At 34.4% G+C, this 12,811-nt stretch overlaps 1 protein-coding gene across 1 annotated transcript in view; it reads left to right on the top strand.

The window, feature by feature from the left end:
• Positions 1–12,811, top strand: part of PDK1 (pyruvate dehydrogenase kinase 1) — a 38,497-nt gene that overhangs the window by 4,835 nt on the left and 20,851 nt on the right. The window contains exons 3-8 of the mRNA XM_022570042.3: positions 84–155; positions 2,180–2,364; positions 2,678–2,773; positions 3,790–3,867; positions 5,339–5,415; positions 7,260–7,358. Coding sequence (XP_022425750.1) covers positions 84–155; positions 2,180–2,364; positions 2,678–2,773; positions 3,790–3,867; positions 5,339–5,415; positions 7,260–7,358 — 607 coding nt within the window. The remainder of the gene's footprint in view (positions 1–83; positions 156–2,179; positions 2,365–2,677; positions 2,774–3,789; positions 3,868–5,338; positions 5,416–7,259; positions 7,359–12,811) is intronic.

The following is a 12,811-nucleotide window of genomic DNA, read 5'->3' as shown; positions in this document are numbered from 1 at the left end:
AAAATGCCTTTTGAACATTTTCACAATATTAAAGTTTCAAAATGTATAAGAACAGCTTTACTAGGGGTTGATTTGCATTTTAGGTATATCCAGAGTCTTCAGGAGCTTCTTGATTTTAAGGACAAAAGTGCTGAAGATGCTAAAACTATTTATGAGTAAGTACACAGTTTTGACCCTATTCTGAACACAATTTTTATACTGTTTGAACATCATATAAAAAATGTAAAGGTATTGAGCTTATACCTGCTGTTGGGTCACTTTAGGAAAATTGATTAACTTTTAGTTTCCCACTGCTCTAGAACATATGGTGGTATATGTGTCTATAGCAGCTCATACAGGCCAATCAGGTAACATAAGTTCGTAAATTGGGCTGGGCATAAGAAAATCTTCATGTTCCTCTTAACTCTAGTGTAAAGAAAGATACAGTTCAAATGGGATGACCAATATGGAAATGTAGATGTGGCCTCAGTACCACTTGGATGATAGGGGGCTGGTGAGGACTCTTGACCTGGAGAGTGCATGCTTCTAAAGGACAGCCATCTCAGCTCTGCTGATCATTGCTGAGCAGAAACACTGCCCAGATCATCGGATCTGTGTGTGTGTGTGTGTGTAAGAAAAACTGCAAGTCTAGTTTTTTTTAAAGTAAAATCTCCTAATTTTGAAAGATTGGAAACTAATTAAATTTTTAACAAACACTGAAGGCCTACAAAAACTTGTCTATGGGTCTCTAGTTTATGACCAGTAGTCTGTGAGACAGTGTAAGTAATGTGACCTGTTTAATAATCAACATACCAGGACTAATAAGCCCCATAGTCCCCTAAGGCAAGTTACCTGCTTATTCCAGTGAATGTTGCTCAGAACTTAAAGGCTACCTCTTTTGTTGTCCTTCTTTTATTTACTGTCTTTAAAGGTGATAGCAACATTTCACTTTTTAAACATGATTTTGGTCTGAAAATAACATCAGGAATTTACTCTGTGTCTAGGTATGCAGCATAGTTTACACAGATGATGTCATTTAATCTTTAAAATAACTCTACTGAGGTAATACTATCTGTGCACAAAGAGGTTAAGTAACATAAGATAGCATTAAGGTCACAGAGATAGCAAATGGATTTGGACCCACTCAGTCTTACTTAAAAGTAAACATTATGCTATAGAACCTTCTGGGAAAAGTTATTCAGAGCTGAATTTTAAAAAATAAGGTGAGCAGCCAGGCAGAATACTGCAGGTTTTGGTTTTGACAAGATAGAGAGATGTGAAATAAATGATTAAGGAGTGACTAGAAATGATGAGTTGATTGTTGTTTTTGAGGAGTTTTGTTGTTTGTATTTTGGATTAACAGTTTGGTTTCAAAACTAATTACAAGCTAGGAATTCCAGAAATGTTTTGACTAGTGAGAGCATCATTGGAATAGGTTAATAGCATTCAAGATGATGACTTTGAATGAGAAAGCACTCATTCGGAAGTGTAAATTCTTACGGGTATATTACAAGATGGATTTTGTTACTTCATAACTAAGACTTCTTTCCTCTTTTATTTAGTTCTTTAAATTAACCATGCAATAATGTCTTCCGAATGATAGAAATGGGAAGCCTGGATGGCTTGAAGATTTTTCTTTGAACACAACATTTACCTTTTCTTCTCCCATTTTTTTTTAAACTCATTGGATGAATGGACTTAGAATTCTTTTCTGCTTTTCTAAGTGGCCCTTTCTCTTTTTGAACCTGGGGAATAGTTCCAAAACAGACAGCCTTTATTGGCTCATTCATCTTCATTCCTTACAGAGCATGTGTTCCCTAGAAGCAAGTGCTCTGTCTTCCCTTATGCTGAATGTCCCTGGATCCATCCTCATAGCAGGTGCTCATATAATTTTAGTTAATAATGGTTAAAGAAAACCCTTCACATTTGTAGGATTGTGTTTTGTGGCCGTGTTACTTTTAGGAGTTCCAAGAAAATAATTACATCTCACAAGTTCTATTTTGGAATTTCTTAACATCTCCATAGATGTGGTATATTTTATCATCTGAAATATATTTAAATAAGTGTAAGAAAACATGCACGGATGCTTCTTTTACTGAATTAGGGCTTCCTTGCCTAGTATTATTGAGTAAACTTAGATTTTAGTATCCCATTCACTTGCCAAAATATTTGGCTGTTTTAACCAGACGGGTTTGTTTAGCTTTACAGATACTGTGATACGGATCAGGAACCGACACAATGACGTGATTCCCACGATGGCTCAGGGTGTGATTGAATACAAGGAGAGCTTCGGGGTGGATCCTGTCACCAGCCAGAATGTTCAGTACTTTTTGGATCGTTTCTACATGAGTCGCATTTCAATTAGAATGTTACTCAATCAGCACTGTAAGTGTCTGCAAGTCAAGAGAAGAAGCTAAATAAGATGTGTTGGTGTATTTTAAATTTATTTAGAAAACTTCCTTTTAGGGAGAACATTTAATTTTACTTTTTCACGTATTAAGAAAAGCAAAAAGACTGCCGTACAAAGGAGCTTTTTTTAAATTGAGTTTTTATGTTTAACATTATGTAAAATACTATGTTTATGTTTAAGGAAAATACTTGTTCTACTGTTTGCTACCCATTAGAGAAACAGTATTCAAATCTGGACAGGGGCATTAGGTATTTTAGCTTATTTTATTTGTTTTTTATTTTTTGATAGCTTTATTATTTGGTGGAAAAGGCAAAGGAAGCCTGTCTCATCGAAAACACATTGGAAGCATAAATCCAAACTGCAATGTGGTTGAAGTTATTAAAGGTAAGTACCTTTCTCCTTTCAGAAAAAATGAAAAAATCAAAATTGAGTATTATTTCTTGCTATTAAAATAATTATTTATATTATGAGATAAAATGTTAGGAGTGAACGTATGGGTTTGAATATAACTTTATAATGCTAACTGTGCACTATGAATAGGACGAATGTTTTGTTGATACAGTGTTTTGTTAGAGTGTGGTGATATTATGAGGCTATCGGTTGACTTCAAAATATTTCCTCCTCCCCCCTTTCTAATTCCCTATATTGGAGCCATAATTCATAATAGTTTGGTTTGCATCTTTCCACACTTCTTTGTGTTTGTACCGTCTATACTCGCACACATACATAACTGTTGGTCTTATATTGTTTGTTGTTTTTGGAAAATGGGGTACTTTGTGTATATTTTTCTACAAGTTTACAGACATTGTACCATGTGCAGTACATATGGATATACACCATATTATTGAATGGCCGTTACGGATGTATCAGAATGTATTAATCCATCTCCTGTTGATGCCTATTTCGGTTGTTTTAAATTTTCTATCACCAACAGTACTGCAGTGGACATCCTTAGATATGTGCTGACTTTTGCTAGTATTTTAGAAGGCAAGATTCCTAGAATCAAAAATATTTAAGGTGCCTTTCAAATTTTGATACCTCCAAAAACGTATCAATGAATGAGAGTGGCTATTCCCTAAACCCTTACAACTCTAAATTTTTGTTATCTGTATTGTAAATATTTTCTTCAGCCTTCTGGTTTTCTTTTTACTTTGTTTATGGTGTCTTTTCCCATACAGATATTTTAATTTTTTGTGATCATATCTGTCATTTTTTCCTTTCTGGCCTTTAGGCTTTGTCATGTCGTACTTAAAAAAGACCTTCCCCAAACTAAGATTATTAAAGTATATTTTTTTCTATAGAAAGTTTTAAAATTTCTTTTGTCTATATACTATTGCCATCTTAATGCATGAAACAGAAGTAAATTTATTTAATGACTTTTTTGTTTTGATTCACACTAGATGGCTATGAAAATGCTAGGCGTCTGTGTGATTTGTATTATATTAACTCTCCCGAACTAGAACTTGAAGAACTAAATGGTAAGCCTGATGCCTTTTCCTTAATGATTAGTGTTATGATTACCAGAGAAGGGATGATAAGAAGAATTTAGATTTGTTTTAATTAAAAGAACTTTTCATCAACTTCTTCACTGGATATGAAAACTGAGGGAGAGCAAATCATGTTAAAAATATATGTATTTATGTGTGTGTACATATATATATATATTTTTTTAATTTAGTTGGATCCTGTCTGAAAGACATTTTGGCTTTTTCTTCCCCGTTTTCCTTATTTTTAATTGATAATATTGATTCTTTGCTTATTTTTGATTTTCTGGTTAGTCATAGAAAAAAGTGATGCCGAGAAAATTACATCTGACTTTTATATGTACTTCAATAATGTATGGTTTACCCTTTAAGATTTCTGTTTCCTGAGTTGTAAACCATTTTTTATTGTTGAGAAAGTAAAAAGACTGGAGATGTAAAAGAGGAAAGAAGGATGCTCATCTATATGAGAATCTGATTATTTCTGATGGTCTTCTTTTCACCCTGACTAGTGCCTTTTGGACACAAAAGGTTTAGATGCCTTGGAAGGAGATTGATGAGTCTCCCTGTTTTTCCTTGAGGTAGGGTAGTTTGATAGAGGGACAAACATTTCCTAAGTTAAAATCACCCTTTAAGAAGAATGAAATTAAATAGGCTTTACTGAGTTGTATTCTGGACCTTAGAGTGGGAGGGCAGTGGAGGAAGTTGCCCCATTGAAAATAGAATTGCCTGGTTTTCTAAAGCCATATGGTACCATTCAGTAAATAAGAACCACAGTGCACAAGTGATAGTTTGGGAACCTGAACTGCTGTGGGCATGTTTCCAAGGGACAGTATTCAGTGGAGAGTCCAGTTTATTGGCTGAATTAGAATTCTAAGGTATGGAGACCCTTACTCCTTTACTAAAAGTTCTGCTTTACTTATTATCTGCCCTCTACCCCCAGCTGGGCTCCTATTAAATGTTTGAATGTAGAATTAGTAGTCCTTGATAAATTGATGCTAGCTCAAAGTTTTTATTCAGATCTATATCCGTTGAAGTACCTAAAATAAAACAAAACGTTCCACCTGGGTGAAAAAATTAAAAAATGGCTTTTTAAAGAAATAATGTATTTATGTGGGTTGGACCAAGTAGACTTTAACACTTCTTTTTGGAAGGTAAAATTCCGACCTTAAGGCTGAGTGTCTTAAACAGACTCACCGTTGTAGACAAGAATGGGAAGATGGGTTGGTAGATCATTATGCAGGATTGCAAGAGTGAGTGCAGGACTCTTGTTGTCACAGTCAGTTATAAATTTGTGTGAGCATTGGGTTCAAACACTGATTCAGTGAAGAACTGGTGTGGCCCTTCTCCCCCAAATAGTACTATCCTCCATAGTAAATGTTTTCTTTTCATCACTACACAATATATTCTTTAAAATGCTCTAAGCACATCTCTCTGTACTTTCATATTTTTCTCTTCTGCTCTGTAGCAAAATCACCAGGACAGCCAATACAAGTGGTTTATGTACCATCCCATCTCTATCACATGGTGTTTGAACTTTTCAAGGTTTGTAAAATAGTATTACGTCACCTTTATCAGTCCTTTTCTAAGGTTAGGAATCTGCTTTGAAAGTTTAAATACTGTACCGCATTTTCCTCAGTTTCATTAAAAGATACCCTTTCATGTTCGGTGTCATGTCACATCACTGGAGATCAGCTGTTTGTCAACACTCACGGGCCCCTCAGTTTAGTGGTAAGCTCAGACCTGGGACTCAGAAAGACCTGGATTTGAATTCCAGTTCTGCCACGTAATATGTGTGTGACCTTGGGCAAGTCACTCAACCTTTCTGAGCCTCAGTTTACTCCTCTGTAAAACAAGGATAATACTATCTAGGTTACTATGAAGAGAATAACATACTAAATTCTAATACAATGGCAGCACACTATAGGTGCTCAATAAAGTTTTATTTATATTTTTACAAAACAAAATATTTAGAAGAATGATTCTCAACTTTCACCTCTAAAGGACCAGTCCCACTGTTATATGCATTTTTTTGAGAAAGTCATTTATATTGATTTACAGGACTTCTGTTATTTTTGCTCTTTACAGCAAAATTTGAAAACTAAATACAATTATAAATATTATAAATAAATATAAATATACAATAATAAATATTATTAATTGAGAGTACGTTTTTTCTCATCAACACACCAATGACATTTGCTGGTAGACAGGAAAGTGAATGATGAGGAGTGGTACGGGTCCACGTGGCTGAAAATTACACCCCAGATCAAGCCTGTAGTCTCTCTCAGTGTGGTTACCATGTCTTCAGCCAAGAGCCTGTGGAAGAGAGAAGAGGTGGCTTTCAGCCTGACCATGAAAAAGAAAAATACAGTGAAACACAGAAAAACTGGTTGACTGTCTTAGAATAGCGAAGATTGAAGAATGTTCTTGGTTCTAAGACAGCAAGAACGTATCGAATATCTTACAAAAATCTTTCTACCAAAGTGGTTAAATGAATAAACGATTGGCACTTCAAGGATTAAAAGTAACTTTTTTCCTTGAAATTGCAGTCACATAAAGATCTTGTTCCCCATGATGCTTTATAAAAGAAATATTACCATATTATGTAACAGATTTTATATTATGTCAGTGATAATGGCTTCTGTCTGAAACCTGATCTTAAATGGCCTTTGGTAGAGATGACAGAATCTCCTCCTCATGGGACTCAACCCTGATTGGTGTTCCACGGCCACACACTCTTATTTCCAAGTTCAGTCCTGTCTTTTGCCTTTTAAACTGTATCTAGTCTTAGCAGTTCCTACTCCAATGCTACGTGTCATGTTATCACTTAGTGCTTATGATATGTTGGCACTGTGTACCCTGTATCCTCTAGAAATTGGTCAAAACAGTTTTACAGTGTAAATACCCCAGTTTCAAACTAGTGGTAACTTGGATTCATGTCTACATCATAATAAGACTTGCTATTAATACTAAATGAAAAAATTGTTTTTTCTTAAAGCCATTTATGGCAATTTAAATAGTTCTTTAAAATGGAGATGAAACTGTTTTCAAAAAACAAGGTTTGCCCATTACCAAATTATAAAAATATTTGGATAGAATTTTCTGCTTTCATGTAAAACTAGTTAAAAGTGTCGAGAAGTCTGGTTTTGGAAAATATGCAGAATTTAGTTGGGGTCTTTAAATCTAAATATCTACCAAGTCCTTCAAAACTGACTTATTTTTTTAAAGTAATTCTTTAAATATGGTTATAAGAATTATGATTCTCTGGCATATTTCCACTGAATTAAATTTTTAGAAAAATTTCAAGTAGTGCATATGTACTTGAAAATTGTAATTAGTTTCTCTCTTCAAAGTTGCATTTTTAATGTAACCCTTATGTATTTCAGAATGCAATGAGAGCAACGATGGAGCATCATGCCGACAAAGGTGTTTACCCGCCTATTCAAGTCCACGTCACACTGGGTAATGAGGATTTGACTGTGAAGGTAAATGCTGTTCTTTATTTTCTTAAATTGATGTACAGGCATGCACATATTTTCTAGAAGACAATTTATTCTTAGGAGAAAGAAATTCTGTAACTAATTGATAATAAGCACATTACTTCATTTATCTGGCAGGTTATGGAATATTCCCTTGAGTCTGTTTCTATTCTGGTCCTTCATCCAGATGATTCAAGTTAAAGTAAATCCTGGAGACAGACAGCTTAGCAGGATCATGAATGTCCACTTTGGTATCTACTTTGATAAGTAAAATCTAAAATATTTGGGTATTTGTAGTGTTATGTAGATAGTACATAATTTTTCATTTTTAAACAATGCTTTTTAATCTACTTTTGTTTCATTTGATTTTCATAGCAAATTTTAGTTAGGAGCAAAGGTAATTTTATTCTCAATTTTACAGATATGAAACTAGACACAGTGATTAGTTCATTATTAGATGGCCAATAAATGACACAGGACGTGAAATCAGTCTTTTGACCCGAGTGCCAGGCCTTCTCTACTACATTTTTCAGATAGTCCAGTTTCTTAGAGTATGATGATGTTTCTCTCTTAAAAATAGTCATTTTAAATTTTGTATTAAATTAATAAATGAAGAGCATATAAAAATCATATATGTCAGGTCCTTGCCATTTGTAGATCACTACTCAGAGATAGTCTTTTAGTTGTTTCTTCTGGTATTTAGCTAGTTTAAAGTAGTATTCTAATATTGCTATTTCTGAAATTAGAAAATTTTAAATAGCTAACATCAGCTTTCAGTTATGGTAGCTGAGAAGTTAGTTCTCTTAGAGCATCTGCCCTCTTTCTCCTCCCCCAGCCTCAATTGCCATTTTCCTAGCATTATAAGTTCATACATGGAATTATAGACTAAAAATAATCATCTTGCAGAACTTTTGAAGGCACCTACTGTTCCTTTTTTTTCTTAAGTATACAATTCAGTGGTTTTTAGTATATTCACAAGGTTGTACAACCATACCACTGTCTAATTTCAGAACATTTTCATCACTCCCAAGAAAATACTCAGTGTTCATTAGCAGTCACTCCCCATTTCCTCCTCTCCCCAGCCTTTAGCAACCACTAATCCACTTTCTGTGTATGGATTTCCCTGTTTTGGACATCTCATAAAAATGCAGTCATACGATACGTGGTCTTTTGTGACTGACTTCTTTCACTTAGTATATTATAGCATGTATCCATTCCTTTGTTTGGCTGAATAATATTATGTTGAATGGATATAAACATATTTTGCTTATTCATTCATCAGTTCATGGACATTTGGGTTGTTTTCATTTTTTGGTTTTTGTGAATAATGCTGCCATTTGTGTACAAGTCTTCGTGTAAACATTGGTTTTCAGTTCTCTTATGAATATACATACGAGTTGAATTGCTTATAGGTAACTCTGTTTAACTTGAGGAATGCCAAACTCCTTTCCAAAGTGACTGTACCATTTTACATTTCCATCAGTAATGAATGAAAGTTCTAATTTTTCCATATCCTTGCCAACATTTGTTATTGTCAGTCTTTTTGATTATAGCCATTCTAATGGGTGTAAGTGATATATATCTTCTTTGAAAAAATGTCAATTAAGATCCTTTGCTCAGTTTTTAAGTGGGTTGTCTTTTTATTGTTGAGCTATAAGAGTTCTATTTATTTGTTTTCTATCGTAGATACTAGTCCCTAATGAGATATATGGTTTGCCAATGTTCTCCCATTCTGTGGCTTTCATCATAGTGTTCTTTGGAACACAAAGGTTTTAATTTTGAAGAATTGCAGTTATTCTATTTTTTCTTTTATTGCTTGTGCTTTCCGTGTCACATCTAAGAAGAAACCATTGCCTAATCCAAAATCACAAAAATTTATGCCTTTGTTTCTTTCTAAGAGTTTTATAGTTTTAGTTCTTATGTTTACGTCTTTGATCTAATTTTGAGTTAATTTTTATAAATGGTTTGAGGTAGGGATCCAGTTTCATTCTTTTGCAGATAGATATCCAGTTGTCCCAGTACCATTTGTGAAAAGACTATTCTTTCTCCATTGAATTTTCATGTCATCCTGGTCAAAAATCAATTGCTTGTAAATGTATAGGTTTATTTCTGGATTCTCAATTCTATTCCATTGGTCTATATATCTCTCCTTAAGCACATTTTGATTATTATTGTTTTGTTGTAAGTTTTGAAATTGGCAAATGTGAGTCTTCAAACTTTGTTCTTCCCTTTCAAGGTTGTTTTGACTATTATGGGTTCAGTGCATTTTCATAAGAATTTTAGTATCAGCAGGTCAATTTCTGCAAGAAACACCAGCTTGAATTTTTATGGGGATCAAGTTCAATGTTTTAGATCAATTAAGTCTTCCACTTCATGAACAACAGGATGTCTTTGCACTTATTTAGATCTCTTTAATTTCTTTCATCAGTGTTTTATGATATTCAGTGTACAAGTCTAACACTTATTTTGTTAAGTTTATTCTTAATTATTTTATTCTTTTGGGGGCTATTGTAAATGGAATTGTTTTCTTTCATTTTTGGATTGTACATTGCCAGTGTATAGGAATATAATTGATTTTTGTGTACTGATCTTGTATCCTGCAACCTTGCCAAACTCATTTATTAGTTTTCATAATTTTTTTGTGAACTCCTTAGGATTTTCTATACGCAAGATCATGTCATCTGTAAATAGAAATAATTTTTCTTCTTCCTTTCCAATCTGTTTTTTTTTCATTGCCTAATTGTGTGGCTAGAACCTCCAGTACAATGTTGAGTACAACAGGTGTCCTTTTCTTTTTACTTAACCTTGGGAAAGCTTTCAGCCTTTTTTTTTTTTTTTTTTTTTTACTTTTATATGATGGCCTGTTTTTTTTAATTAATTTATTTTTGTCTGCATTGTGTCTTCTTTGCTACACACGGGCTTTCTCTAGTTGTAGTGGGTGGGGGCTATTCTTTGTTACAGTGTGTAGGCTTCTCATTGAGGTGGCTTCTCTTGTTGCGGAGCACAGGCTCTAGGTGTGCGGGCTTCTGTAGTTATGGCACGTGGGCTCAGTAGTTGTGGCTCGCGGGCTCTAGAGCGCAGGCTCAGTAGTTGTGGTACACAGGCCCACCTGCTCCACGGCATGTGGGATCCTCCTGGACCAGGGCTTGAACCTGTGTCCCCTGCATTGGCAGGCGGATTCCCCTGCATTGGCAGGCGGATTCTTAGCCACTGCACCACTAGGGAAGCCCCAGAGCTCAGTTATTAAGTGTATATATGTTTATAATTTTATATCTTCTTGATGTGTTGACCCTCTGTCATTGTAAAATGTCCTTCTTTGTCTCTATTAACAATTTTTGACCTAAAGTATATTTTATCCAATATTAGTATAATACCCCAGCTCTCTTTTGGTTTCTGTTTTCATGGTGTATGTTTTTCCAGACTTTTTTACTTTGAACCCGTTTGCGTCTTCGAATCTAAAATATGTCTCTTGTAAACAGCATATGGTTTGTTCATTTTTTTTAATCCATCCTGCCAATGTCCACCTTTTAATTGGAGTGTTCAAGCCAGTTACATTTAACATAATAATTGTTAATGTAGAATTTACATTTGACATTTTGTCATTTTTTTCTATATATCTCGTGTCTTTATCCTTTATTTCACCATTACTGCTGTTTTTTTGTTTAAATGATACTTTTTAGTTTATCATTTTAATTTCCTTCTTGTTTTTTTTAAATTATATTTCTTTGAGTTATTTTCTTAGTGGTTGTCCTGAGATTATAATTAATATTTATTTATGACAATCTAGTTCAGATTATATACCAACTTAGTTTCAATAGTATACACAGACTTTGATCCAGTATAGGTCTGTTGCCTCCCCCTCCCCATCCTTTGTGGTGTTATTCGCATATACATATCTTTATACATTGTATGTCCATCTACACAGATTTATAATTATTGCTCTGTGCAGTTGTCTTTTAAATAATACAGGAGAAAAAAGTTATGAACAAAAAAATACGCTTAAACAATCCTTTATATTTATCTATGTGATTACCTTTCCTGGTGCTCTTTATTTATTCATGTGGATTTGATTTACTGTCTATTGTTCTTTTATTTTAGGGAGAAGGATTCCCTTCAGTATTTCTTGATAGGGGAGGTCTACCAATAATGAACTCAGTTTTTGCTTATCTGAGAATGTCTCAATTTCTCCTTTTTTTTTTTTTTTTTTTTTTTTTTTGCGGTATGTGGGCCTCTCCCGTTGTGGAGCACAGGCTCCGGATGTGCAGGCTCAGCAGCCATGGCTCACGGGCCTAGCTGCTCCGCGGCATGTGGGATCTTCCCAGACCGGGGCACGAACCTGTGTCCCCTGCATCAGCAGGCGGACTCTCAACCACTGCGCCACCAGGGAAGCCCTCTCCTTCATTTTTGAAGGATAATTTTACTGGCTATGGAATTCTTGGTTGATAGTCTTTTTCTTCCTATATTCATTTCTTTGAATATGTTAATCCTACTGCCTTTTGGCCTTCATGGTTTCTGATGAGAAACCAGCTGTTAATCTTTTTTGAATCCTTTGTGTGTGATGAGTCACTTTTCTTGCTGCTTTTAAGATTCTTTCTTCTTGGCTTTTGACAGTTTGATTGTAATCTGTCCAGGTATGGATCTCTGAGTTTATTATACTTGGAGTTTGAATAGCTTCATCTTTTTCATCAAAATCAGGAAGTTTCAGCTATTATTTCTTCAAATATTCTTTTGTCCCTTTCTCTCTTTCTTCCTGGAATTCCCAATATGTGCATCAGTACACTTGATGGAGTCCCACAGGTGTTTTTGATGCTTTGTTCTTTTTTTTTTTTCTTTTTTTTTCTGTTTCTCAGATGGGATGATTTCAGTTGACGTGTCATCACTATTGATGATTCTTTCTTACAAGTGTTTAAGTCTGCTGTTGAGCCCTCCTAGTGAATTTTTTTGTTTTGGTTATTATACTTCTCAACTCCAGAATTTCTATTTAGTTCTCTTACATAATTTCTATATTTTTTATTGCTATTCTTTATTTGGTGAGACATCATCCTCATACTTTACTTCTTTAGAAATGATTTCCTTTAGTTTTGTGAACATATTTAAAATAGCTGATTTGAAGTCTTTGTTTAGTAAATTTGAGTTTCCTCAAGTATAGTCTCTATTGATTCCTTTTTTACCCTTGTGTATAGAACACACTTTCTTCCTTCTTTGTATATCTTATAATTTCTGTTGAAAATTAGACATTTAAAATAATATGGAGACCTTCAAGATGGCAGAGGAGTAACACGTGGAGCTCACCTTCCTCCCCACAAATACATCAGAAATACATCTACATGTGGAACACCTCCTACAGAACACCTACTGAATGCTGGCAGAGGACCTCAGACTTTGCAAAAGGCAAGAAACTCCCCACATACCTAGATGGGGCAAAAGACAAAAGAAAAAAACAGACAAAAGAATAGGGA

Source organism: Delphinapterus leucas, chromosome 8 (genome assembly GCF_059928025.1).
Source record: "Delphinapterus leucas isolate spDelLeu-1000000601 "Yukka" chromosome 8, BTC_Dleu_Yukka2, whole genome shotgun sequence".
NCBI lineage: Eukaryota > Metazoa > Chordata > Mammalia > Artiodactyla > Monodontidae > Delphinapterus > Delphinapterus leucas.
Note: the sequence above shows the minus strand (reverse complement) of the source record. Positions and strands in the feature narration are given on the sequence as shown.